We start from the raw sequence: 26379 nt of genomic DNA on the forward strand, positions 1-26379 counted from the left end.
GAATCCATCTTAGAAGTTCCTACAGTTTCAACAATAAATTCGGTTATAATTTATATAACAAATTAATTAAATTATATGTTGCATATATATTTTTGTTACCTGTTAATATAGCTTTAGCTTCGTTTATAATTTCCGCGCTAGTTTTTCTCAACGGAGGTTCGTAAAATGGTGGGGAATTTGGAATTCCTGCGTTAATTTTCACGTTACTTATGTGCTTTTCCATTACTCTTAAAAATCACGTTTATTCTTTTTAAGGATTAGTAAGCGTACCATTTTATTGATTATTTCTGTCGTTGAAAATTACAGGTCATGCAATTTTCTAGACAAATCAATATTTTGTGGCAAAAGTCGTATTTCATATGCAAAAAAACAGTATAAAACGAATATAGGTTATCAGTTTTTAAAATTTATGTCATGGAAATACATGTTTGTGTATATAACACCATAATCAAAGTGACCAGATACTTACAATTAAACAAATTTTCATCATTTTTGTGGAATAGTTAATTGATGAGACTCACAAAATTATCAGTTTGTGATTTGTTATCCTAAAATGGGATTACTTCAATAACACCTTGTAAATGAAACTTTAAAACATTCTCCTGTTTCTTTTTTACTACCTTTACTGTTGTAATATTTCAAAAATAACACCTAAAACGTTACTGCCGCCAAAAAAATTGAGGTTTCTGTAATAATTTATCAAAAAATCAACTACATTTAGTTAGTAGTATTACTTACTGATTTAATGTTAAAAATCCTTCCTCTAAGAATAACACCATGCTCTGCTTCCAACAATGAAAAAGGCATTTTCACATTTCTTCAAGTTCTTCTATTTTCTAGAGTGAAGGAGAACTGCTACGGCTAATGCCCAACACAGCATGGCAGCCAGAATCTCAATAGTATTCCTCCGAGACAATCCTACATTTTCTTAATTTAGTCTGCACAGTAAAAGCTGTAATGATAAAAAGCAATGTTGATTTAAAGATTAATGATCAGTAATAAGTTATTAATTTTATTTATGGCATACATTCTCACCTTAATAAACTGGACGATGTTCTAACCTGAAGAAAAACAAAAGCAAAATTATCGACCATTCCATTTGTTTATATTCTTTCCACTATTTTTCTGGCGGAACTTTAATGACTCTGTAGAACATAACAAGAAATTGCATTAATTAAACAATACATTAAAATAGAAACGCACCCAGAATCCGAAACAAATCTTAAAATTACGACGCCTTAACGTTTAATTCACAGATTATTTATAAAACATAGATAATAGATATACAAAGGGTAAACATCATACATTAAATCACAGATAAGATTTAAATAAACATTATGGTCATAGATAATATTATGGTAAAATCCATAGATAGATGCATGTCATAGCCAAGGAATATACAATATGTAATGTTGATTTATTCAAAAACTACTGAAGATATTGTAATTTATTTGACGCCAATGGATTGCGCATCATTTGTGCTTAAAAACTGAGTGGAGTTTATTTCAAAATTATTTATTAGTCAGTAGTAATTACAAATAATACTTCAGTTTTCAATGACATTAGTATGATCATATTATTATCTATGACTCGTCAATGGCGCACCCGTATTAGTAATATCAATGAAAAATTAAGTATTATATGTAATTATTACTAATAATATAAAGATAAATTCCACTTATCCCGATAGCTCACAATGAGTCTTCAAGCTCAAGTGACGTGCAATCCACTGGCATCAATTAAATTATGATATTTTCAGTAGTTGTTGAATAAATTGACATTAAATTTCCATCGACAGCCGAAACAATTTTCCTTTTTTCTAGCAAAACTAATGAATGCACAATTACGCTACTTACATATTTAGAACTCGCAAACTACGCACAATTTATTCGTAAAGTTTAAATTAGAGGATTATTTATATGGGTTGCCACTATTTCTTATCTATGATACATGCTAACGAACATAGATACAAATGAAAAGAAAAATTGAAATATTCATTATTAATGCTAGTTTTCTTTACCTCCAATGTTCTGTTTTTATATTAAAATAAGAATATGCTCATACTCGTTATTGCAATTTATAAAAAAGAAATTAAAATAAGTATGTCTTACAACCATTTCTATTGTCTTCCACTTGACATTTCTCAATTGACAGTTGACTTTTAAAGGTTATAAATGTTTGAAATGTTGATTGTTTTAATGATAAATTATCGAAAAATGTTGATAAAACATTAATAGTATTAATATTTTGATAGTCGAATGATCTATTAAACGAGATTTAAAAAGAAATTGTGAAGTGTAACGGGAAAATGACTGTGGGAGAATTTTTCGGGTGCAGCTTGTTGGCGTTTGGACCACCACTAGCAATGTTTGTATTTACAATTGCAGATGATCCTGTTAAAATTATAATTTTAATTGCTTCATCATTTTTTTGGCTTTTATCTCTCCTGTTATCATCGTTGTGGTGGTTTGCTGTAATTCCTTTACGAAATCATCTAGTGTTTGGCCTGGTCTTTTCAGTTGTATTTCAAGAGGCTTTTCGATTTTGCATATATAAAATTTTACGTAAAGCACAAAATGGGCTAAAGAAGATAACAGACGATAGTACACACCTAATAGAAAACAAGCATATACTAGCTTATGTAAGTGGCCTAGGATTTGGAATAATAAGTGGTGCATTTTCTATTGTTAACGTTCTTGCCGATACAATTGGACCTGCGACAATGGGGCTAAAGGCTGGAAATGACTTGTTTGTAGTTAGTAGTGCTGCAATGGCATTGTGTTTTATATTGCTGCATACATTTTGGAATGTCATATTTTTTAATGCTTTAGATAATGGCAACAAACCAAATTTACTTATTGTCTTTACCTCACATATGCTCGTGTCATGTATTACCTTACTGAACCGGTATCAGATGTATTCAGCAACTTTGGTAATTGCATACCTTGTCTTGATATCAATAATGGCATTTGCTTTTAAAGTAGCAGGGGGTTCCGTTTCCTCTTTAAAAGATTGTATAAAATTTAAGCACTAATAATAAGTTATAATGATTATAATGTATAATAATGTTTATCTTTATATTTATCCTTCTTTATCCTTTTTAATAAATGGGTATATTACTTTTTGTTGCTGTTCAAAGTAGTATAAATATTAACAATTTATAATTTTAGATATTTTTTATGTTTTTCATTTCTATTACTTTTTTTAAGAGATATACTAAGCCATTTAAATAATAATTTAAAAATAAAATACTTAAGCAATTATAATTTATTCGAATATCCGATTATTAATTAGAAAAAATTGTATCTATAATGATAACGATGTATTTTTTTTGACGTTTATACAAATAAAACGTAAAATTTTTTTGTTTTTGATTTTTTTTGGCAAAAAGTAAATTAGCTGTGAAACATATTAATTAATAATGAATCAAACACAGTTATTGAATAAAGACGATGTTAATTATATAAAAAACCTTATTGGCAAAACTGTAAATGTGACAACAGTAGATGATAAATTATACACGGGGTCTGTGTATGTTATTGATCCTCAAACAAAAATAATTGTATTATTTAATAATAAAGGCAATTTGTACGCAATTTTACCCCATGCAATCAAGGATGTCGAAGTTGCTTCTGTACAACAAACCTGCGATAATATGTTGTCCCACGATAACTATCAAGAGGATAAACAACAGCAATCGTTTATAAAAAAGTTAAATGTAAAAATGTGGTTGCAGAAAAATTTAGTGCGTGTCAAAGAGAACGGTACGTTGTTAAATGTTGAAGATCAAGTTTTTATCGAACCCCCCTATGGTCCTGAACAATGTTTAGGTAAAAATGCATCTTTACTTCGACGAGTAAAGGAGATAATGTCTAAAATACCATATTAATTGATTATCAATTCAAGTAAATATCTTATTTCTCGATGACTTGTTAAGGAGTATAAAAGAACCTTAACGTGAACGTTATTATAATATATTTTCATGTACTTTTAATAAATGCTTGTAAAAAAATTAAAATTGAATAAAAAAGTACATAAACTGATAGATATTTATATCTTTTTACCAAGTTGCAAAGCTTAAATTAGTGCTAGAGTCTGTTGTATTTTTAACGTTGACTGAAGCATCTTTTTTACTGTTATCTTTTGTACTTAGTTGAATGGAAGAAGTTTCAAGAAGTTCGAGAAAATGTTCGATTTTTTCGAGTAAGTTAGTAGCCACAAAAGCAAACTCTTCCCAAACCAAAAATTCTGCACTTGAACAAATTTCCGCATTTCCCGTTACATCTTTTATACCAAATAATTTCTCTTCATCTACAATTCAGTAAATCATTATATTTGACCATTGAATAGTGAAGGTACTGTGCCGTTAGTGTTTTTGTAAGGTAAATAAATGATACAAACAAGGTTTAAATACCGTAGTTAATTATAAAAATCTGTGCACCTACCTAATCGGTCTGCCAGTAGAGTCATTAACGTTTCCAATTCATTGTCTGACATGAAGTCGTAAAAATTAGTAACATCAATGCAATAATTCCAAATAGTTTGGCAAACTAAAGTGCTTAAATTCCAATCCTGTTGGCCATGTTTCCTTAAAATTTCCGTTAATTTTGTTACCCCGTCCTTTTTTCGAAACGCTTCCTTTCCTGGTGAATCCGACATTAAATTCACAAAAACTCCAATCGTTGTTTCTAACAGTTCACGATCATCTACAATGTACAACACATATTTTTTATATAATATGAATTATAAACATTACTGTCTATAAACTGCACCCTCGCATAAATATTCCGTCAGAATATCCATTATTCCGTTTCTTACAATATAACTTCTTGTTATTTTAGATCTTGATAAGTTGCCTAGAGTTCGCATAGCTTCCAATTTGTTTTCTTTATTCTTGCCGGTTATATATTCACGTAAAGCTGAAAATTTTATCAATAAATTTTAACAATTTAAATAAAATCATTACTTGTTACTATTTACCATCCATAATTTCAACTTCTTTTGTATAAAATACATCTTCTTCTATATCTATATAATAGTAGGAAATATTATTTAATGTTGTAAGGACAGACAAAACTAGGTCGTCATTTCTCTTAAACGGATTGCTTATTAAAACTTTTAGAAGTTCGTCAATAAGTTGAACGCCAAAATTTTTACTGATATCTTTTCCAATAGTCGCATTCATCGATAGGTTGGCAATAATGCGGATAATCTGTAAAAATATTTGTACAAGTAATTAAGCACTTTGAATTATTCATTCGTTAAAAAATTTTCACCTTTATCATTACGTCTACGGTATAATTTTCCCCTGCTTCTCTGGTATCGCATTTCATTGAGCACCGTTTTAACGTCAACTCCAAGTACAATCTCCACAGTTTTATCAGAACTCTCGTACAGTTTTTCACTCTGTATAGCTGAAATATTTATACCGTATTTTTAAATTCATATATATATATACGTATAAAATATAACGAGTTACTTTAGTTCTAGCTGAATCATTTCTGGCGACTGTGTTTCCCAATGTATAAGCTACACGAACTATTATTTCTTCGTTTCCAGCATATTTCTCTAATATTTCGATTGCCGTTGCGTAGAGGTGATCACATTCAGATATTTCGTTGCAACATTTATCCAGGCTTGACAGACAACTGTAGTAATATTATTAGTAAATAAAAGCGTATTTTACCAACTCAACTAACATCGGTTACCTTAGGTTACGAGAAGTGGTGCTTATGATATCAAAATCATTTAAAAATAATTTTAAACTAGTGCACAACTGCGTAATAGCACCGGTGGTAATAAAATTTTCACAGTTTGCTTCATTTGATGCCAGGTTCCTTAGAGCGCCCGTTATTTGAAATAGCACGTTGTTTATCTGATCCTGGTTTCGGTTGTTCTCAACTTTCTGAAATTAAACATTTTAATAATAAAAATATACGTTGTGCAAAATCTTAGGATAAACTACGATTTAAAACTTACTGCGTTATTAATTATTTTCATATGAAGGACTATAAGTGGAAGAATGCCGAGATTCAGTAAGTTTTCTACGATTTCCAAATTGGTTGTCAAAAATTTAATAGCACCGTATCCATATATACAAGCTTCGGCGTCTTCTAAAGGACTGGAACGACCCAGAGCATCCAAAAATAGATCTGCATGTAAGAATATTTAAATGCGTTAATAAAAAAAAAAATTCACAAATTTATAACCCACCGAGAATTTTCTCTTCCAGAAACAATAAATCGTTGTCGACATTTTTGGAAACCTTGAAGATCAGTTTACAAACACCACTAAGATTATTTCCCGTTACCTTCAACTAAAACAATAATGACATTTTTGAAAGTCCAAAAGTGTCTGTTTATATATATTTAATTTAGTTTATGTATACATACCAATAACAGTATTTTTGCTACATTTATTAACAACTTTTGATTTTCCGCCTCGACGTATCTGTACAGGCATTTTAAAATTGTTATTTTAAGTGTAGAACTAATTTTATTATTTGACAATTGTTCTTCTTGCAAACATTGATATAAAATTTTGAGGAGTTTTACGGTATATTCATGGTTTTCATTGTTTTGCTGTTCTTCGCAATTTAACACATCTAACAGCTCTTGTACCGAAAGATTTTTGAACGGCTCCAGTGGTTCTATAGAAATCGATTTTGTATTTTTACTACTAAAGGACGGCTTTTTACTAAAGTTGAAATAACCTGTTTTTTCAAAAAGAGTTTCCGAATTTTCTATTATCTGTTTATTTCCAAAAAGCTTATCTAAATTTCGCGGCTGCAATGTTAGGCATGTCGATATGCTGTTTTGTCTCGACATTTTGCTAAAAGACCCTTCAGATCGATTATCTGAAAAATTGGTCCTTTCCTGTGGAGAACTAAAAGCGTTACGCTTGTACTCATCATTTTGTTTTTCTCCAGATCTGTAATTAGAATTTGCATCTGAAACTAGAAAAACATTATTGCAATAATTTGTCTAAATATCTCTGTACAATAAAAAAGATAGAACAACATAAAGTAAAAATGAAACGCGTTAATAGTTACCTGTTTCGAAAGAGATAAGCGATTTATAATTTTTCTTCGTTTTTGGAGTTGTCCTTATCGATTCCAGAGCCGGCAGTTTAAGTTTTTGAGGGAAAAACTCTTTCACTTCCAAGTTAAAAATTTTGTTCTCGTTAAACTTTGACATGTCGTAAATATTATTATTATTATTTACGAAATTTCTTCTGTCTGCTTTCATAAGAATGTTCTCCGTTTCCATTTCTGTGTTACATTCCACTACAGTCGCCGGCATAATTAATTCCGTTTGGTCTTGTAAATACCGCAAACTAGAAGAGACCGTGTGATGAATAAAAAGAAAAAGACATTAGACTGAAAAAGTTACCTAAACGAACTTGGGGGTCTGTTATTTTTCCGGGTCTTTTTTCCAAAGAATATTCTGTCCTTTTCCTTGGGAGTAAATGGTCTTTCCGTATAGAGAGGTCTCACATTTGTTCCCGTACAAGAATCCATCTTAGAAGTTCCTACAGTTTCAACAATAAATTCGGTTATAATTTATATAACAAATTAATTAAATTATATGTTGCATATATATTTTTGTTACCTGTTAATATAGCTTTAGCTTCGTTTATAATTTCCGCGCTAGTTTTTCTCAACGGAGGTTCGTAAAATGGTGGGGAATTTGGAATTCCTGCGTTAATTTTCACGTTACTTATGTGCTTTTCCATTACTCTTAAAAATCACGTTTATTCTTTTTAAGGATTAGTAAGCGTACCATTTTATTGATTATTTCTGTCGTTGAAAATTACAGGTCATGCAATTTTCTAGACAAATCAATATTTTGTGGCAAAAGTCGTATTTCATATGCAAAAAAACAGTATAAAACGAATATAGGTTATCAGTTTTTAAAATTTATGTCATGGAAATACATGTTTGTGTATATAACACCATAATCAAAGTGACCATGGAAACGACGAAACCATTAATAAATGTTATTTAATTAATAATTTCGTTAATTCGTTATTTACTAAAGAAATGGGTCAAACATCTGAGGCAGTAAAAAAAAATCTTTCCATTCACATATTTTTTATTGTGTATATAATCCTTATTAAAATGTACTCTAATTCACTTGTAACCGTCCTTTAAATAAAAAAAAGAAAAAGAAAATTACGATGATAATAATAATAAATAATAGTTTACCTGATAAATACTTCAAACCTTCTTCTCTAAATATACTATTATTATCTGAACGAACTCAGAAACTCAGTTGAAGAAACGAAAGTGCTTATATTTTACTATTATTTATCACGATTTCAAACCATTGTCTCAGTGCTTCGCTCAGGACGTCCGGAAGAGAGTTGATATCTTTTAAAATAATATAAAAAGGGAAGGGAAACGAGTCCATATATGACTTGATTCCTAACAGTTTTCCTTCGTTAAAAATAGGCATGCGAATGTCCAAAATCGAATCTTTGTTTTGGGGATTGTCAATTATCACAAATATCATGAAAATATCAGCCAGTTTCGCTCTCCTAACTGCTTGCTGTACTTGATTTTCGCCTTCCCAAAATATTCCTCTTCCATCACTAACAATTATCAATAATCGTGCCACTTGGGCACTAGAAGTTGACGGATTAACTGTCATCATTTCGGTCGTAAAATTGACCAATTTTGCAATGCAAGTCTTCTTCTGAGAAAAAGTGAACTTTTGGATTAAATTCGAACCGTTCTTCTCTGAGAAAGTATCGCCCAGTTTATGTAAAATTTCCACGTTTTCTCCAAATCCCAATATCGACAATTGTCCGCTTTCTAGTAGGGTAAGGGCTTTCGATATAAGAGAGACGCTCTCGAACGCGAGCTCCTTCGATCTATTATCGCACATACTTGAGGAATCGTCTATTGCTAGAACGATTTGGTAATCTCTTTTCGAAGGTTTGGTCCTTCTCAGCCAGATTTTGTCCTTACGAAACTGGGAAGCGATGTAAGGAATAACTTTCATCATATTAATTCTTTTACCCGTGCGATAATCTCCCTTTAGTTGGGACGCTTGGGTAGGTTCTAATATCAGACGAAGTTGTTCACATAAGATTTGTGCTAAGGGAGTCGTAACTGAAGAAATTTTCTCCCAAACTCTTTCAGCTTCTACATCTGACCGTATCTGGAATTAAAGTACAGTAATATTGCATAATATAACACGGACATATTTGTACATACCTCATTCCAAGCAGACAGTTGGTTTTCTACTTCAATTCTGATTTTCGCAATTTCTTCATTGTTTAAATGACTTTCTGTTAAGGTGAAAAGGGCATCTTGAGTACAATAGATTGTTTCCGCAGCTCGACTTGCAGTATGGGTTTCAACAATATCACCCTCTATATTAATCTCCGATACTTCCTCTCTCACACCACCTAGAAAACCATTTTATTTTTTGTTTATTATCATTTACATCTATTTACTTACCTTCGGATTTTTTATTAGTATTTATATCTTTCTTTCCATCAAATTCTGTCTGTTCGCCTTGACATTTTTCTATTTGATTGAGTATATCTATTTCTTCCTCCTCGTCGTCCTTTACTAATTTTGTCGTATCTGTTAAAATATTTTCATTTATTTCTTCTTCTTTCAATTTAGATATTTCTTCTTGCTGTTGTTGTATTTGTTCATCTGTTGCAAAATCGAGAGTCTATAATTTGAAAACAAAAAAGTTGTTATTTCATTCTATAATTTTTTAATATTACAATATTTACCTGAACAGCAGTCTTTGTAGTTTCCTTGATGTGTTTGTACATTTCCGTTTGTTGTTCATATGACCTATCATCTTCATTTTCTTCTTTCAATGATTCATTTGAATTCTGAATATTAAACGTTTTTAGTTTCTTTTTCACTGGCTCTTTTACGTCACCTTGAACATATAATATTTTTTTATCCGTTTTTATAAAAAACAAACATTAGTTATTACGTACCTAAACTTCTTTCTGAATCAGCTTCTCCCGGTTTTCTTTTCCTTTCTTCTTTGCTTTCGTCTTGTTTTGAATTTGAAATATCTTCAAACGCGTTTGCGGGAGTTTTATGGCCAGTTTTACTCTTTTCCGTTTGAGACTGTCCGATACCTTCTTTGTCTTCGCTTTCTTCTTCCATAAAGGAATCTCGATTCTCTTGAAATTCAGCAACGGCTTTCATATCTGTTGTTTGCGCCTAAAACACAGATACATAATAATATTTAAACCTGTTATTCGTCATTAACTATCAAATTTTTACGTTGTCTGAAGTCTCGGAATTATCGATTTCCATTGGCTGTGTTTTTTCATTTGTGCTTTGGTTCTGATCTAGACCAGATTTTACGCTAGCATCTTCATCTTTCATTTCAGACGATTCAATGTCGCTGCTGTTATCTTTGTCAGTCTTCTTGTTCTTATCATCTTCTTCCAATTCTTCGCTGCCTAATTGATCATCCTTCTCTCTTTCTCCTTCTTCTTCTTCTTCTTCAATTATACCATTTTCCTCCTCACTTTCTCCTTTTTCATCTTCAAGGTTACTTTTTTCTTTTTCGTCGTCTTGTTGGTCGTTGGATTCTAATGTGTCCTTTAATGGTATTTGATCTGAAACAAAAAAAAAACACAGGAAGTTAAACAAATGTAAAACAGTTGTATCGACTATCGAACCTTTTATTGTGTCGATATCAAAGGGATTTTCTTCGGGTGCTTCTTCCTTTTCGTTGTCGTCTTTGTCCAGACCAAAATCGTCTGGAAGGTCTAGAGCTTCCGGTTCTGGATATTCTGGATGATTACCATGATGTGGATCGATTTGATCGTCATCAATTTCCGGTTCTTTAAAATTATCGATATCTTTCAGTTTCTGTTTTTTATTTTCTGTACTGTCTTCTTCAGCTGTTTCTGTGCCTATCTGTTCTTCCCCTAATTTTTCACCACCACCACCATCTATATCTTCTTTGGTTTCATCTACAAATAATTAATTATTGCACTGTAATAGTAGTTTAAATAACAGTAAAACAAAAATAACCTTTAGTATCATTTTCTTCGTCTGAACCCCACAGCTGTTGATCTAGTCTGTCGGTGCCCTTATCAACATCTCCCATTTGTTCTTCAGCATCAGAACCGTTATTCGAATTTTCTTCGTCTTCTTTATCTTTTTGGACGTCCTTATAAAAAATTTAAAAGCAAAAAAGAAAAAGATAATGAGAAAAAGTTGGTACGATTCGTTACAATTTTACTCACTTGTAAATCTGCATCGAAATCTTCGCTCATTTCGATGCCTTTTTCTTCTTCTTTGTTTGGCTGATTATCTTGTTTCTCTTTTTCTTCGCCAAAGGATTTGGCATCGTCCAGTTGATCTTCGGATTCGATTCTTTCTGAAACATCTTTCTCTCCTTGATCTTCACTTAGACCAAACCCACCTTTTTGACACTCCCCTTCTGCTTCATTAGTTTCTTCATTCGGAAGGTCAGAAGGTGAACAAAATCCCTACAATTTGTTTTTTCTTTCATAATTCTTGTCTGGTACATATTAATATTTGTTTTACTCACTTTTGTTAATAAATCTATGAAGATGTTGAGAATTATTGAAGTCAACTTCGACGTTATCCTGTAGGTCAAAACTTGTTGCGTTACGAAATATTGATAAAAAAGAAGAAGTTGTTCCAACAAAGGAAACGTCTTTGATAAATCTGTTTTTATCTCTAATATTGTCTTGCTGTCCATGGTATTAATATTCGAAATGATCTTGTGAATATCGGTCAAGATATTTTTCATGTTAATTAATTCAATATCATCGTCCAATTTCTGTAATATTAACATTTTTAGGTGATTATCATTCAACGCCAGATCTTCATCTGTATTTTCCAAACTCTTATTCTTCTCTTTCTGTATATCTTCTTCGTATTTCTTGTAAATATTCTGTATTGACAAGAGAACATGATCTTCCAAATTTTTGATCGTTTTTCGAAATTCGTCCGGTGTCACTATTTCCTTAACTTTTAACAAATTATTCGCGTTAATAACCAACTGGTTAGATACGCTGCGTATTTCTGCTTTAAGATGTTTTAAAGCATCGGCTAGTGGTGTATTGCCAATAATTGAAGATAAATTAACAATTTTATCGACGATGGTAGTAAATTCGAAAACGATTTCTTCGGTGTCGTGCAGTGCAAATAATTTAAAATCTGAATTGTCATAATGTTTTAGACTAGACAGTAGTTTTTGAGCTTTATCTTTTGCTTCTTGTACCAAACACATAGCTTTATCCCAACACTGGTCGTGTTTATAATGAATATAGTCTATAGGTTCTGGCATAAGGACAGGAATGTTTAATTTTAAATTACTATCGAATACGGGTTGTTCTGGTGCGGTTAATAAATATATTTTATATTGTTCCATGGTTATAACAACATTACTAAGGCAATCCTTTAATTTTTCCAGCATATGTGTTTGGAAGATAGTGTTTTGCTCGCAAATGTCTGTCAGATGTATTTTACATTTTCTTATATTGTAAAGGATTTCGAAACTGTCGATTACTTTTGCTTTTTGTTTCTGAATCGATTGCTAAAAATATAGTTGTCGAATTAAATCAGAGATTAATACCTACCTGGAGGCAGCATCCTACAGTACAATACAACAATAGCGATAGGAAATGTGCAGAACCATTTCCATTCTAACAAAGTGTAGACGAAGAGTACACATAGGGAAGGGAGTGTCAATTAGGTCGCGCTGGAAAGAGAAGGAAGGGTGCCGCTCATTTCCTACTACTGTTGTAGTATTGTACTACGAGATGCTGTCTCGCTATTTATGTTCTAAGAATTAAATAAATATAACTGAAAATATTTAAAAAATAAGTATAAAAGCATGCAACATACCACCAAATGGGTAGCGAATCCGCGACATCTTTCCACGTTTTGTGCCCCTAAGTCAGAAGCAGGTTTTGATAAAATATTTTTTAACAAGTTAAGTCTAATAAGGGATCTTATGTAATACGTTTCGCATCCTTCCCAGATTGTGGTTATTTTTTCGTTGTAATGACTGAAATCGACATACAATAGAAATGATTTGAATAAAATACAAATACTATTTGCTATGTATGAAAAACATGGGAAAAACAGAAAGAGTAGGCAACCCATTTTACATCCCTGTACTTTACAATATCTGCGAGTATACGTACGTATTATATTACACAGTATTTTGTTTTTGTTAAAAGAATACTAACCTTTGCGGAAATTGTTTTAGACCTGCTGATAAATCTATCGGTTTCATTAGTAAATAATCATCGAGATCGTTACTGGTAGTTTCTATAACTAAACCTGTTTTATAGGAAAACCCTATCTTCGTCAAATTTTTGAACAAATCCGACAGAGCTTTACGTTTTTGTTGCAAAATGCTTTTTAAACTAGATTTTTGTTTAGTTTTCGGCAGCGATGAGTCGACCTACAACGTAAAACGTAACAAATTTTATTGACTAATTATTATTACCTGATTTTATACCTGAATATTTTGTAAGTGTGTACTTCTTTCAATTATTTCTGCAATGAAACAATCCAGGGCTTTTATTAATATCGGATATTGACACGAATCGATCACTTCTTTGCAAAATGTGCGAGATTTTAAAAAATATTTATCTAGTTTCGAGTGCGCTTCGTCACTTGAGATTTTCTGAAATATGACATGGTTAACATTACTCCCCTTTTCTAATTTATTATCAGTTTTTACTTTTGATATTGCATATTTTGCAACATAATTAGACGAATCGATGGTATAATGATAATTTTTCGGGACTTGTCTTTGGGGCCTGTCCCAAATTCCAACATTTTCTTCGTTTTTAATTTGACTTGTGACGTTCGAAAGGCAAAGTTTCACAGGACTGTTCAATGCTTTCTGAAAAAAATAGGAAAAAAAGAGTGCGTCAAGAAATTAAACATTTATCATACACAAACCTCAAATTCCTTCATGTGCTTGAAAAGCGTTTTGTGGGATTTTTCGCAAGTCTCTTTTATCGCCCAGTAACTTATATCTTTCCATTTGACGATTTTTATGTAATCCTTAAGTTTTTTCTCTATAGGTGATCGAAGATCTTTAATTTTATTTTCCACTATGGGTTCGTACTGTTTGAAATATTGATAAATATTCCATAAAATGTTAACCAATTGGTCTGCAATTTAATTGTTACTAATAGGTATCCAACGTAAGCATATTAATTTTTATTAGATACCTCTCGTATCATTCTTTTCCAAGTGAACAGCATGACAATGGAATGTGTAAAGTAAGCCTAAACGGCCGTTAAATTCGGCCAAGTTGGACTCGAAAATAAATTTCCGTAAAGTTTCGATCAGTTCTTTTTTGTCTAAACAACCCTCGTATATAAACTGTTTGCTCACGTTATACATGTAAAACCACCAATTGGTTATTGGCTCGTTCATCCTAAAATATGTTCAAATATATATTCTATTCGACTCTATTTAATAAAGTTATTAATATCATCAACTTTGAACTTGAACCAAGAACGTATGTTCCTTATATATTCAATCAATTAATTATCCTGCTGTAGGTGCTGTATTGTATTTACATACCTTTCGTATACACCGTTTAAAGATTCTTTCCACATGTTCATTTCAATTTTACGCCAAGCAATGATTTGTTGAACCAAATTTTGAATATTAGCTGATAAACTGACGCCCGAATGGGCGTTTTGTTCCCATTCGTGGCATTTTGTTAAGAGCATTTCAAAGCCAGTCAAAAAACGAGAAAGTGGACTCGTTATCGGAAACTCGTAAATACGTTCTATTACACTTTTTATCTGAAAGGAAAAATAAAATAATTGAAAACGAAAAATAACAAAACTGATTTTAACTTACGGTTAAAAGTCCAGGATGATCTTGCCATTCATTTAATAACCTGTCGATTTCGTTTTCGAGCTCCTTCAATATGTGATAGGAATTTTTTACTTCGTCTGTATTTGAATCTTTATAAAAATTATTTCGCTTTTTCTGAGCTAATTTCGAAGAATTTTGTTCTGAAAACCACACAGACAACGAATGTGTAATGTAACATTAATTAAAAATTAAACATACCAAAATCGGTTCGTCCGAACTTTTGTGCAACATCTACTAAAACGTTCAAACTACCGATAGCTTGGGCGTCTAAATGATAATCTGCTGAAGATATACTTTCGTCAAGAATCAATTTAAAGATTTTAAACTTTTTTAAAAGAGGACCCACAATATCCAAAGGTACGTTGGTTGCTTTTTCACAGTCTAACCACTCGGTTTTTGTAAAATTATGCACAAGCTGCCCATGCAAATCCATAATATATTTTGCATCTTCCTTTGTAATTTCACCAAATGCCAAAATATCCTCTTCGTTATTTTCAAACTTCTCGTTTCCTTCTTCTAATCCGTTTGAATCCAAATCGGAAAAATCGACGTCCCGATAATTTGGGAAAAGCTGAGAAAATTCTTCCTGATCAATTTCATCTTCTGTTTTAATCCTGAAATAAATTTTTATTTACCTTTATCACAGATTATTATTTTTACTGATTGCATACCGTATTTTATATAAAGCTTCTTTCTCCTTTTTTCTGGCTTCTTCCAAATCTTTTTGTTTTGTCCAAGCACCGACAAATAATTCTATTAGACAGTCGAAATGTTTAAATAATTTATTCTCCAACTTTTCCGTATTTTTCGAAATAATCACATTCAAATTATAAACCTCTTGGATGGCAATAAAAACAAGTCTACAAAAAGTATGTAATAGACATGACCACCCTTTTGTCCAACGCTTAAAATATTGCAGATGTAAAAGATGTTTGTAATAAGTACGACCAGATATTGTGTCACATACTCTTATGTACAGATATTATTACAATGACGCTCCTTTTCGTCAACTCACCCGTTTGATCTTGATCAGGAGCAATCTACAATTAGTTAGTCACAATCGCAATTAGTTCACGTACAACCAATCGTTGGTCAATATCTAGTCGTTCCTATTAGGACTACCGCAAACAAAGATCCTTTACTTTCAAACAATTCGTATAAAAATTAATTGGTTAAATACTGCAGTTAACAGTAGATGGCGATATACTGCAAATAACTTGATATTTTGTTTACTTACCTCGACTTTTCAGTTTTCGATATGTTTTCGATTTCATCCTCAGTGTTATGCTTCAAAAAAATCTTGAAAACGTTCGAACACACGTTAATCATGCGTAATAGTTGGTGATAATTATTTGGAATTGAAGGGAATTGAACAAAGTTGGTCACCAACTTGTGCAGATTAATTTTCTGTTTTGATGCTTTGTATTGTAGGAGCATTTTTTTTAATATGCCAACTTTTAGAATGTATCCGTACAGATATTCGGTAACTGTGGATAAAAATGGTTCAATTACATCGGGAAAACCGATGCGATACCTTTCCAAAACATCTTCGATTGCGTTTTCGTAAGTTTTTATGTTATTTTGCGATATGTTGATGAATTTCTGTATTTGTTCCTCTGATAAACCATCGTCAATTACTTTGTCGTGTTCAATAGCACTGCTTAATAAAGTGAAATATTTATCCGATTCGGAGTAAAAGTTATCCAACTTTTGTTGCGATAAAATTGTAGCGTTGATGTGGGAAATTTCCTACCAAAATAATTTTGTTTTCACAATTATTTACTTCCTTCCTACATACAATTAAAAATACGTACCTTTAGGATTAACTGGTAACTGATATTTTCAGGTCTAACAGTAACAAACTTTTCGTACTTTTCATTTTCCAATTGCAACTCGTTAATTTTCCGATCGACGTGGAAATGCAGGGGATGCAACGACCTCCGGTCGTCACTATACACACAATTTTCAAATTCGAAACTTCGATTAAGAATTTCCAATTCGTTTATAATTTGAGAAAGGCGCTGCTTTTTAAATTTAACTTTTGTCAAATGATCTACTGCTGGTAATTTTGAATAGACGCAAATCTTTATGTTGTTGAGGACTAAATAAACATTTGATATTCGATTTAAATTTGCGTGTAAGGAGTTACTTTCGATGCTACCGTCCAATTTTTTAATTTCGTTTAAACATTTATCTATTAGATATTTAAGTAGTTTTAAGTCGGCCTTGTGTGTCGGATATTTCATTTCGAATCTCTTTATTTCACTTAAACACATTTCAGTCGTTTCGAAATGATTGCTACTTGCACTTGAAGTTTTTGAATCGTTTGTCAGGGCCTTTAATAAAACGGTCATTACGTTATTGTACTCATTAAGAAGATATTTAATTTCGCACGTTCTGAAAGGAAATCATTTCTAATTTTAAATTTAATTCGATATTTTAGGTAACTTACATGAAATCGTAATCGTTGTAGGACAATTGCCGTGTATTTTTCCATAATACGGATTTGAAAGTTTCGAGCAAATCTTCATTTTCTCTGTAAGTTCCTAGAGTTATTGTGTTAAAAATATTCGTAGGGTTTGAGTCTGTTATCAATAGGTCGACGGTAAGATACACAAGTCGAGGTGTATGCATGGGAAGTACTACCGTTGGTGTTGTATCGTTTGAACTTGCGGACTGATGAACGTTGAAATAAGTGTAACGTTTCGGAACAGAGGAGGGTGACTTTATTTGGTACCAGAACAATTTCGTTTTAATTTCGTATAGAAAACTTGGCTCTCGCATTTTATCGTACGCTAGTAATAATCCTGCGAGATCTGCCGGCACGGTTTTAGAATTCTTTAGGAAGTTTTCGTCAACTTTCGTCAAGTCACGCTGCCACTTTATCGATAGCATTGCTAAAGAACAAACGTAATCTAAAACGGGAAGAATCTGTACACCACTATCCTTGAGAACGTTTTCTTCGTCTGGCACCGTCGTTGCCTGATTCAATGGATGAAAATCGATATTTTCCTGTCCACATTTTAACATGAACTTAATTTCAATCAGATTGTTTCTTCGATTAGTATCGGTAGCATTCTTTTTTACGATAACGTTAAAGTTCGATCTTCCTTTGTACAAATCGACTTTTTTCATTTCTTCTTCGTAGATTAAGTTGTTTTTGATTTGGTTTTCGTTTACAAACGGTGTAGGTGTGGCGGATTTTTTCGCATACAATCTTCCTATTTTATAGGCCAGGGAAAAATGCGTAGACAACTGAGATCCGATGGTATCGATTAGACGTTGCAAGCTAGGATCGGGTGTCTCCTTTAATATTTTCGAAATGAGACCGACCGAAAACTTGAAGAACCATTTATAATGCAAATGGAGATCGGACAATAGCGTTTTCATTGCAGTTATGTTAATCCCCTGGATATTAATTTTCGTGTTTTGATAAAACGCAAACCTCCACTGCAGTAGCGCCAGCGCAGCCACCGTGTCGAAGTCACTGATTACTAAATTTTTGTTTTTTAGCTTTTCCAAAATAAACGCGTCGTATTCGTCGAGAAGGGTGAAAAAGTTTTCAACGACAACGTCGTCGATATTGTTCTTTTGTTTTTCTTCTCTTACACTGGTCATATATTGTAACAGCGTCATGTTTTCCTTTCGCCATTCCCCCTTACGTTCGTATAAATACTTTGTGGACATGAAGTGTAATCTTAAAAGGAGCCTGTTTCTCGAATTTGGATCGTTTTGCAAATAAATATTGTCCAACAACCACCCCGTATCAATAGGAATATCGTTATCGTCGTTATTATTTTCCATTTCGACGATCCTTAATATTTCGTCGCGTATTAAATCGTTACAAGTTTGGTAAGTTTTTGCGTTTGCTCCTTTCAATAATTCGTCCACGTATTTCCACCTCAATTTAATATCATGCTTATTCGATATCGAATAGGAATGTATAAGTAACCACTGAATTAATTTTCTGTTATAGTCGTCAACATTTGCATGCGGTTTGGATGGCAAGTGACTTTCTAGAATTGAGACTTGCTGTCGAATTTTTTCCAAATCGGAGCTGATTTCGAGATCTTTTGTGCTAAGCGTTGTATGTAACAGTGGCGAATCAGTTAAATTTTCAAGTACACTTTTAATTTTAGTTATGATAACTACTTCGGGATCGTTTGTATTGAAAGCGGCAATATTTCTCGTTTTGAAATAAACGTCCAAAATGCTCCTTACAAATGCACGTTCCAAAGCGATTCCGCGAGATATTTGTTGCGAAATTAAAAATGCACTTTGCAAAATGTGTCTGACATCAGGCTTATCTCCTAAAATTATTAAAACTTAATCTAATTCCCAAAAACCACTGCGCTCTCTCGACTCACCTATAATTAATTCTTTAATAAAATAGTGGACGTTTATGAGCGCTTCTACTACATCTTTGTGTTTTAATCCCTCCAGACTAATTAAACTTTTTAAATCGAGCTCATTCATTTCATCATCGTTTAACATATATATTTCTAACCCTCTGTTTCTCATCGCTCTATAAATAAAATCAACTTAATAATAAGATAAGAGAAACGACGATATCAACAATTCGTTATTATAAAGACCATAGCCAAAATGACTTCTCAGGGTAGAGTTTAAGGGGATAGATTATTTATTTTTATAATATCGCGAAAAGAGTAAATTTACCTAGAAATTTCGCCATTTCGGGGATCCAGAGTTAAAAATAAGCGAAAATCTTTGTGTGGTTTTATCTGCACCGGTTCACCGTTTTTATCAACACCTTTCTCCCCGATTGTAAGGACACCGTTCGGTTCTAATACCGCATTTAATCTATCCAACACTGCAGCGTTGCATAGATTAACATCGTCGATTAATAACCAATAACCATTTTGCAAACACTAAAATATAAACGATACAGACATAATATAAAAGTTTCGTTGTTAGCGTCAATATTTTCCACGGTTTTTTGTATCACAATCTAATTTAATTTGTTACATACATAATCGAATAACTATCGTATCTGAAAAATAAAATGATACTCACTTTTACGAGTACAGAATCGACCCATTCGAATTTACCACCGGCATTCAAATTTCCTTCTGCGTTCACCGTATCGCCGAGGAACTTACCCCTGTTCTGAAGTTTCTCTATTAAAGAAAAACAATCGGCATCCAACTGACCGAAATTAATAAGGTCGTTCCACAACATTTTCAACGATTCAATCTTTGCTAAGAACAGTTTTGATACTTCAGTCATCGTCTGTTCATTGGCCTCTGTATCAATAATGAAAATTGGTATATACCATTCCTGAGTATTACTGGTGTTTAATATTAAAACGATTACCCATTAAGTACGCAAGTTGAAGTAATTTGTTTGTATCTATTAATTAGTTAAAATGGAATTAAAGTAAATTTCACTGAATTGAGAAATAATAAAGCAATAGGCAGACTTTGAGAGTTGAATGATTAAGGAGAAAGAAAAAGTGCAATTTAAACAATTGTGGGAAATTCGAAGAGAACCGTAGAAGCAATCAATCATTTTCGGAGGAAGAGCCGCCTCTCCCACAAACTACGACGATCGTCGATCGACGATCATGGTCTTTCAATAACGACGTTTGAAAGGAATTTGAATTAATATTGCTGCCATAATGAAAAGGAGAATACTGAAAATTACGGGCTTTCTATACAACCTTAAAGAAAGTACTCTATTCCGATCTTCGATAAACAAATTTCTCCAACGTTAATCAATATATTTATATACATACGTACCTATGTGTAGTATGTGTATGTATAACAACTATGTTTTACTATTATTTTAAATTGTTAATAAAAAATACCTTTATGAAGATATGAAATGCAATTTTCCCATTCAAACAAAAGTTTAACTGCATTCTCTTTGTTTCCTTTAATAAACAGTTTTTGGATGACATTTAAAACGAGGTATTCTGTTTGTTTAGTGATTTCTTCTAAATGTCGGGAAAAGTCGGTCTGGAATGGAAAAAAATCAGCACTAACAAAAGCAAGAAAATGGTTAGTGCTTAGGCGACAACAATCTTAAATCTACTTCGTATAAGCTGTTAATTAATAAGAAGCAAATTGTCAGCAAAAAACTTGACCTACGCCTACACAAAAGTACGAAAAATGAGTCAGGGATTTCTCTAGAGTTCCACCTTTTTACTGTTCTTCAAACTTACTAGATCTATTTTTCTTTCTGACAACTTTACGTAACATAGGTCGTCAGTCCTAAGACTGCTTGGACGCGCACCTCCACTATCCTTTCTTATCCTGAGCTAATCTCTTCACATTTCCCGAAAACTAGAACAACTTAACTATTTGCCAACAGTAATCTGACAATAAGGTCTTTCTCTGCCGAATTTTACTCTTGTCTCTACTACTGCATCTAATTAGCCCTTTATGTCCCCTAAATAGATACCCACTAAAAATCTCTCTCTAATTTTTGCATTAGCTCTTAAAATCGTGTTAATAAGAAGTGTGAAGTTCTCATTTAGAATGTACATTCTCTCCATTTAAGGGTTGTACATAACACGAAGATGTATGTACGTGTATGGTGCCCTTTCCATGTATCCAAGAATTTCCGTCAAGTCCGACATTGTGTGACGGTGAGCGAGAGCAATTTGCAATTTGCTCGGGCGCCACTTTGTCATTTAACGGACCGTAAAATTACTGTACATGATGGGAAATATAATAAGTACCTATATTCTATATTATTTACCCTTCATTTCAAAAAGTATCTTATCTAAATCCCTTCGATATTTTTGCGCACTTATTTATACGAACCTGTTAAAGTGCGTGTTTTGCACATTAACTAAAGTAGTTGTGTACGTCTTTTTAAATTTGGAATGTTGTGTTATGGTTTGTCGTGGGCTTGTTGTTATTCGCACAACAGCCAGTTAATTCACGTTTAGTTCAAACTTGTCATGGTTGAGGAGGTTTCTTAGATTTCAAATTATCAATAATCAAAATCAAATAAACCTCAAATTATAATGACATAATATAATAAGACATTTCGTAATTTGTACATTTTTTATTTTTTTTTTTTCTATTAATTTTAAAATGGCCCCATTTATCGTAAGTTATTCAATACGCCGTATTTAGTGTTCTTTATGGAATCATGTACGTACCTACGTGTTTTAGCTGCAAATGCCCGACAAACCTATTGGGAACAGGAGACCTAACTTAAGGATCATGTACACGCAAAATAACTACGGTAGCGGTATAAAAATATCGGATTGGGAAAAAGATAGAGAAAGCAGACCTCGAGATAACGACCCCTTCGCCCCTGATAAGATTAACCTACATCTAGCCAACTATAACCGTCTGGGTTGTCTGTCTAACGAGCCGTATACTACCACGACCAGGACTATGTTAGAACAAATAAAAACTAAGCACCATCACGTTATTCCGAATACTAATAAATATTTAGTTAGTTACTATTCTTTTCAGGGGTAAGTACACGACACTAGTATGAATACTTATCTAAGTAAACACCAACGATCACGCATGTTTCAGTTTGCAGCCCTGTTTTATTGAAAAATCTACCGATTCTGTTTGTACAAATTTCCCAAACGATTATGTTACCACCATGCAAAAAGATTACAGTCCACCCAAACCTATTGTTATCAAAGGGGTAATGATATCTCAAAATATTCTCAAGCCGAATTAAACCGAATTATCTAAAAATTGCTCCGCATTTTAGGTGGCACTGCCCCCACAACCTCCTGGCCTATACAAAAGGTCGCGATGGCCGGATGCCACTAACGTAGAAACGAAATTTTGGGACGACACATTACTCAAACAAATCTGTTTAACTCAGAAAAGAAAACAAGTAAAAGTCGGGTATATTAAAAAAATTAACGAACTGTAATAATTGCACAAATCTTAATGTACTTGTTCTTACTTATAAACTTACAATTTTGATTGCTTAAAGTTGGGTCTCTTATTTTCTTTTTCTGCCCAATTAAAGACTGCACAACTTACGAACTAATTGGTAATTGGGATAAGTATTATCTTGAACTTTCAAACATCGAATTGACCTAATTTGTTTTAACGAAAATTAATTCTCAAAGTAATTGGAACTTGATTAATGCAATCGATGGATTTAGAGAATGGAATTTGCTAAGAACGTTGGAAACGCTTTAAGCACACCACTCACTGCCACATTGTCCACCTTACGTTAGTAATTTGAATTTGCTTTTCCAATAATAATAAATGAGTACTTATCAAAGAAAATTATAATTTGTTGCTAAACTAATTTAAAATCGACCTTTTATATTCACATGTTGTTTTGTTCTTTACTGATGCTGATATAATGGTTTCCTTTCTAACAGATGAATACGGATGGAAAAAACCCATCAAGCAAAATTTTGTCCTAATCTGTATAGTTACTCGTAAGTGTACTGAAATATATTTTAGTACGATATATCCGTTTCCTAAACAGGCGATTCATTTCCGTTTAATTAAAAAGGAAAATACGACATCACCAAATGAAAAATCCCTTGGCGTACAGTCTGCATCGACTTCCGGTTTATTCCGCAATTAACGTGCCCTAGTTTATATAACAATGCAAACACTTGAAAATGTTTAGCGCTTAAACTCTTTCACGTCGACCTACCTATCAAAATATATTTTTATATCCGGCAGAACACAGTTGCTACTTATCTTTGCCTAATAATGGCAAAACACAAAAACCGATCACTAAGTACACACAAGAAAAGCGACGAACACTAAGAAAGAAGTGAAAATCTACTGATTATATATCGCTTTAACAGACCGCCAGAAAGTCGTAGATTTCATTTTCTATCTTCTGTCTTTAAGAGGGTTGGAAAGTATGTGGATGTATATGCAGCCTGCAATAATGTGAACCGTCTATCTAACGTTTTAAAAATCAATTTTCCATTCTATTTGTTTGATGTTAGTAGACATGCGATCGAACTCTAATTTTCACATTATTGTGGTCAGTATCCATCCACATAAGTTTTCAAACCTACCTCTTTAAGACAGAAATGAGGAAATGGGGCGCTAACAAAACTACCACTAGCTGACTGCCTATAAGTGTAGGTAAATTTTGTACGTATTATCTCTCAAAATTGATCGATAAATAAAGCAATCAGTCGAAAGTCACTAATTGTTATTTTGGCTGCAGTTTTTCTAATCAATATAAATAACAACTGTTTCCAATAGGCGAGCAGAATTTATAATTAACAGGAAAAAACACAAAATTTTATAGCTTACCATTAAATAAAACAATGGTATGTAAATGTGTATTCGATTGGGGATATAGGCTGACCTATTTGAGAAAACAATGCTGGCAACTAAAGAGTCAATAAAAAGAAAATAAAAGTTTTGTGAATCTGCCCAAACGAACACACCGTCTATTTATGCATATACGTACATGCGTATATCATATCGTCTTCCGCTAAATTTTAAACGTATGTATGTATGTAGTTGTGCGGCTGCATTATACCAAAATACATACATTTTACTTTTGGATTCTGCATAAAAGAAAAGAAAGCCAATATTGTTCGGTGAAATCCGACTACAACGAAGAAATTGCTGCCGCCTAGAACCGCAAGTCGCAAGTTCAGCGGAGATAAGATTAGGTCCTTCATGATTGTCATAAATTTCACCCGTGGCGAGATTCAGGACTTAAAAGCTTTATCTCTGCTACAAAAGACGATACGCCAAGTGTTCTATTTATTCTATTGTCATTTATTCATCGCATTTACGATCGTCAACTAAAATACAAAATAATTTTATTCGACTAAAAATGCAGTAGGCACAACCTTCCAAATCCGAACCTGACGGGGACCAACCAAATAATGTAAACTAAAATTTTATTTACAATTTTCAAATTTTTTTTCTCAAAAGTTACAGAATTACTTCTCAATTAAAATAATATTCAAAATCTGTTTCAATGTCGATGGTTACAAAATATCCAAAGGTACGTTGGTTGCTTTTTCACAATCTAACCACTCGGTTTTTGTAAAATTATGTACAAGCTGCCCATGCAAATCCATAATATATTTTGCATCTTCCTTTGTAATTTCACCAAATGCCAAAATATCCTCTTCGTTATTTTCAAACTTCTCGTTTCCTTCTTCTAATCCGTTTGAATCCAAATCGGAAAAATCGACGTCCCGATAATTTGGGAAAANAATTCATACAGCGGCTACTTTGTTTGAAAACACACTTTCATTAGGTCCTTTTGCCAGAAGAACAACGGAGGTACACATAGCATAACCCTGCGACTGATGTGCTGTCGTAAAAAAAACAAAATGCCGCAGTCGACATATAAGCGCCCCTTTCCAAATCGTGGAATAATTACAAAAAATTTTGTCGATTAATAAATTATTAGGAAAACTTTCAAAGCCAACGACTTAAAATTGAAAAGCGTTACATTTTGCATTTTCACTTTTCCAATTGTTTATCAACACACAATTATACTTTTACTGTTGGTGTAAAGCAGAGAACGGCATCAAAATAATAACATTTACAGTATACGCTTGGGAAAATGTTTTAATCAGAAATCAGACTGATAAAATTTACACCCTTTGATCAAGTTCATCTCATCTCAGTCTGGTATCTAATGGTATAAGTTGTAACCTGCACACATAAGATTAATGATCAATTGTTGTTTTACAGAGAATAATAACATGTCTGTAGAAGTCAACCTCTTATAAAATAAACCCAACATTCATCATAAATTACAATCAAGTTCAGTTACTAGAACTACGCCCTTGTCATGTAATCGAATTCGTCCGCAAAACTGGGTTAACATATCCGTTCTTTGAGTTCGATATCAAATTTCTTGAAAAATCAATTTTAATCACTTTATATTTTAAACTAATGCCACTATCCATCATAACATAAAGTTTTTTTATGTTAGACAACAGAGTTTGAAAAGAACAATGTTCTAAGTTAAAAAAACAATCGTCTCTAGTGGTCTGCAGAACTGAGACTTCCAATGTACTGTACTTTTATTCCATTTGTTTAAGTCGAATTGTCAACAGTGACGACCACGTAAATGTAAGTTACAAGAAGGAAAACCGAAGCGTACGGTAGAAAATCCTGATAACGATGATGATGCAGTTTCCCAGCATCCATCAGTACTCATTTGGGTATAGTGCAAGAGTCAGACATGTTAAATCGAATGAGTCGATCGGAAAAATCAGAATGAACACTGGAGAATTTTTCATTTTCGTTGCGACAACTTTAGAACCGAAAAAAATAAAGTTGAAGCTTTGTTTCTGCACATTACTAGATACGCTCAGGCAATTAGTTAAAGAAAAATATGTCGTTTACCATTCATTATTTATGATGGCGGAGAAACTTAAACTTCACCTATTATAGAGCCTCGTATATCTCCTTATCTTATGTTTCCGAAATAAAGAAATTGATTTTGTTCTGTTTCCTAAAGAATGCTAGGTATAATACGTGACAAAACAAATTTGGGCGTTAATATACGAGGGAAAATTTTACGGTGTCGAC

General features: G+C 32.6%; 5 protein-coding genes across 12 annotated transcripts in view; 3 read left to right on the forward strand and 2 right to left on the reverse strand.

Moving 5' to 3' along the window:
* LOC108743021 (armadillo repeat-containing protein 2) overlaps positions 1-8291 on the reverse strand; it is a 9142-nt gene extending 851 nt beyond the window's left edge. Inside the window, exons 1-14 of one of the 5 annotated variants that reach the window (XR_001938755.1) lie at positions 7611-7752; positions 7392-7530; positions 7052-7335; positions 6393-6955; positions 6214-6316; positions 5980-6152; positions 5709-5905; positions 5480-5648; positions 5277-5414; positions 4981-5212; positions 4773-4919; positions 4446-4706; positions 1036-1145; positions 739-952 (exon numbers count right to left, since the gene is read on the reverse strand). Coding sequence is in view for 4 of the 5 variants with exons in the window: in XM_018478420.2 (XP_018333922.1) it covers positions 4061-4311; positions 4446-4706; positions 4773-4919; positions 4981-5212; positions 5277-5414; positions 5480-5648; positions 5709-5905; positions 5980-6152; positions 6214-6316; positions 6393-6955; positions 7052-7335; positions 7392-7530; positions 7611-7734 (2781 nt within the window). In the remaining variant the exon portion in view is untranslated. Of the gene's footprint in view, positions 1-738; positions 953-1035; positions 1146-3959; positions 4312-4445; positions 4707-4756; positions 4920-4980; positions 5213-5276; positions 5415-5479; positions 5649-5708; positions 5906-5979; positions 6153-6213; positions 6317-6392; positions 6956-7051; positions 7336-7391; positions 7531-7610; positions 7753-8206 lie in introns of those variants that run through there. The other 4 variants (XM_018478420.2, XM_018478421.2, XM_018478419.2 and 1 more) reach the window with 4 other exon arrangements.
* On the forward strand, positions 2131-3219 carry LOC108743034 (gamma-secretase subunit Aph-1). Its single transcript, XM_018478440.2, has one exon. The coding sequence runs from the start codon at positions 2309-2311 to the stop codon at positions 3032-3034; it is 726 nt and encodes a 241-aa protein (XP_018333942.1). The 5' UTR covers positions 2131-2308; the 3' UTR covers positions 3035-3219.
* LOC112905069 (gem-associated protein 6-like) lies at positions 3279-3984 on the forward strand. The gene has a single exon (XM_025976695.1). It carries the CDS (start codon positions 3422-3424, stop codon positions 3887-3889), a length of 468 nt encoding a protein of 155 aa, XP_025832480.1. The 5' UTR covers positions 3279-3421; the 3' UTR covers positions 3890-3984.
* LOC108743020 (midasin) overlaps positions 8269-26379 on the reverse strand; it is a 64591-nt gene continuing 46480 nt past the window's right edge. For 3 of the 4 annotated variants that reach the window (XM_025976687.1, XM_025976688.1, XM_025976689.1), the window contains 26 exons: positions 20709-20859; positions 19916-20145; positions 19559-19770; positions 19249-19406; positions 17334-19191; positions 16696-17278; positions 16119-16630; positions 15553-15741; positions 15080-15495; positions 14864-15021; positions 14579-14805; positions 14221-14429; positions 13946-14160; positions 13497-13886; positions 13222-13439; positions 12875-13037; positions 11550-12563; positions 11242-11487; positions 11027-11165; positions 10669-10965; positions 10265-10605; positions 9970-10201; positions 9754-9908; positions 9467-9689; positions 9221-9414; positions 8269-9164 (listed from right to left, as the gene is read on the reverse strand). In XM_025976687.1, coding sequence (XP_025832472.1) covers positions 8292-9164; positions 9221-9414; positions 9467-9689; positions 9754-9908; positions 9970-10201; positions 10265-10605; positions 10669-10965; positions 11027-11165; positions 11242-11487; positions 11550-12563; positions 12875-13037; positions 13222-13439; positions 13497-13886; positions 13946-14160; positions 14221-14429; positions 14579-14805; positions 14864-15021; positions 15080-15495; positions 15553-15741; positions 16119-16630; positions 16696-17278; positions 17334-19191; positions 19249-19406; positions 19559-19770; positions 19916-20145; positions 20709-20859 — 9603 coding nt within the window. In that variant the 3' untranslated portion in view covers positions 8269-8291. The remainder of the gene's footprint in view (positions 9165-9220; positions 9415-9466; positions 9690-9753; positions 9909-9969; positions 10202-10264; positions 10606-10668; positions 10966-11026; positions 11166-11241; positions 11488-11549; positions 12564-12874; positions 13038-13221; positions 13440-13496; positions 13887-13945; positions 14161-14220; positions 14430-14578; positions 14806-14863; positions 15022-15079; positions 15496-15552; positions 15742-16118; positions 16631-16695; positions 17279-17333; positions 19192-19248; positions 19407-19558; positions 19771-19915; positions 20146-20708; positions 20860-26379) is intronic. The other variant, XM_025976690.1, reaches the window with a different exon arrangement.
* Positions 20868-22818, forward strand: LOC108743035. The gene is made up of 4 exons (XM_018478441.1): positions 20868-21960; positions 22027-22337; positions 22402-22519; positions 22589-22818. The coding sequence occupies exons 1-4, from the start codon at positions 21946-21948 to the stop codon at positions 22754-22756; spliced, it is 612 nt and encodes a 203-aa protein (XP_018333943.1). The 5' UTR covers positions 20868-21945; the 3' UTR covers positions 22757-22818.

The sequence above is a fragment of the Agrilus planipennis genome, unplaced genomic scaffold, assembly GCF_000699045.2.
Source record: "Agrilus planipennis isolate EAB-ADULT unplaced genomic scaffold, Apla_2.0 scaffold385, whole genome shotgun sequence".
Lineage (NCBI taxonomy): Eukaryota > Metazoa > Arthropoda > Insecta > Coleoptera > Buprestidae > Agrilus > Agrilus planipennis.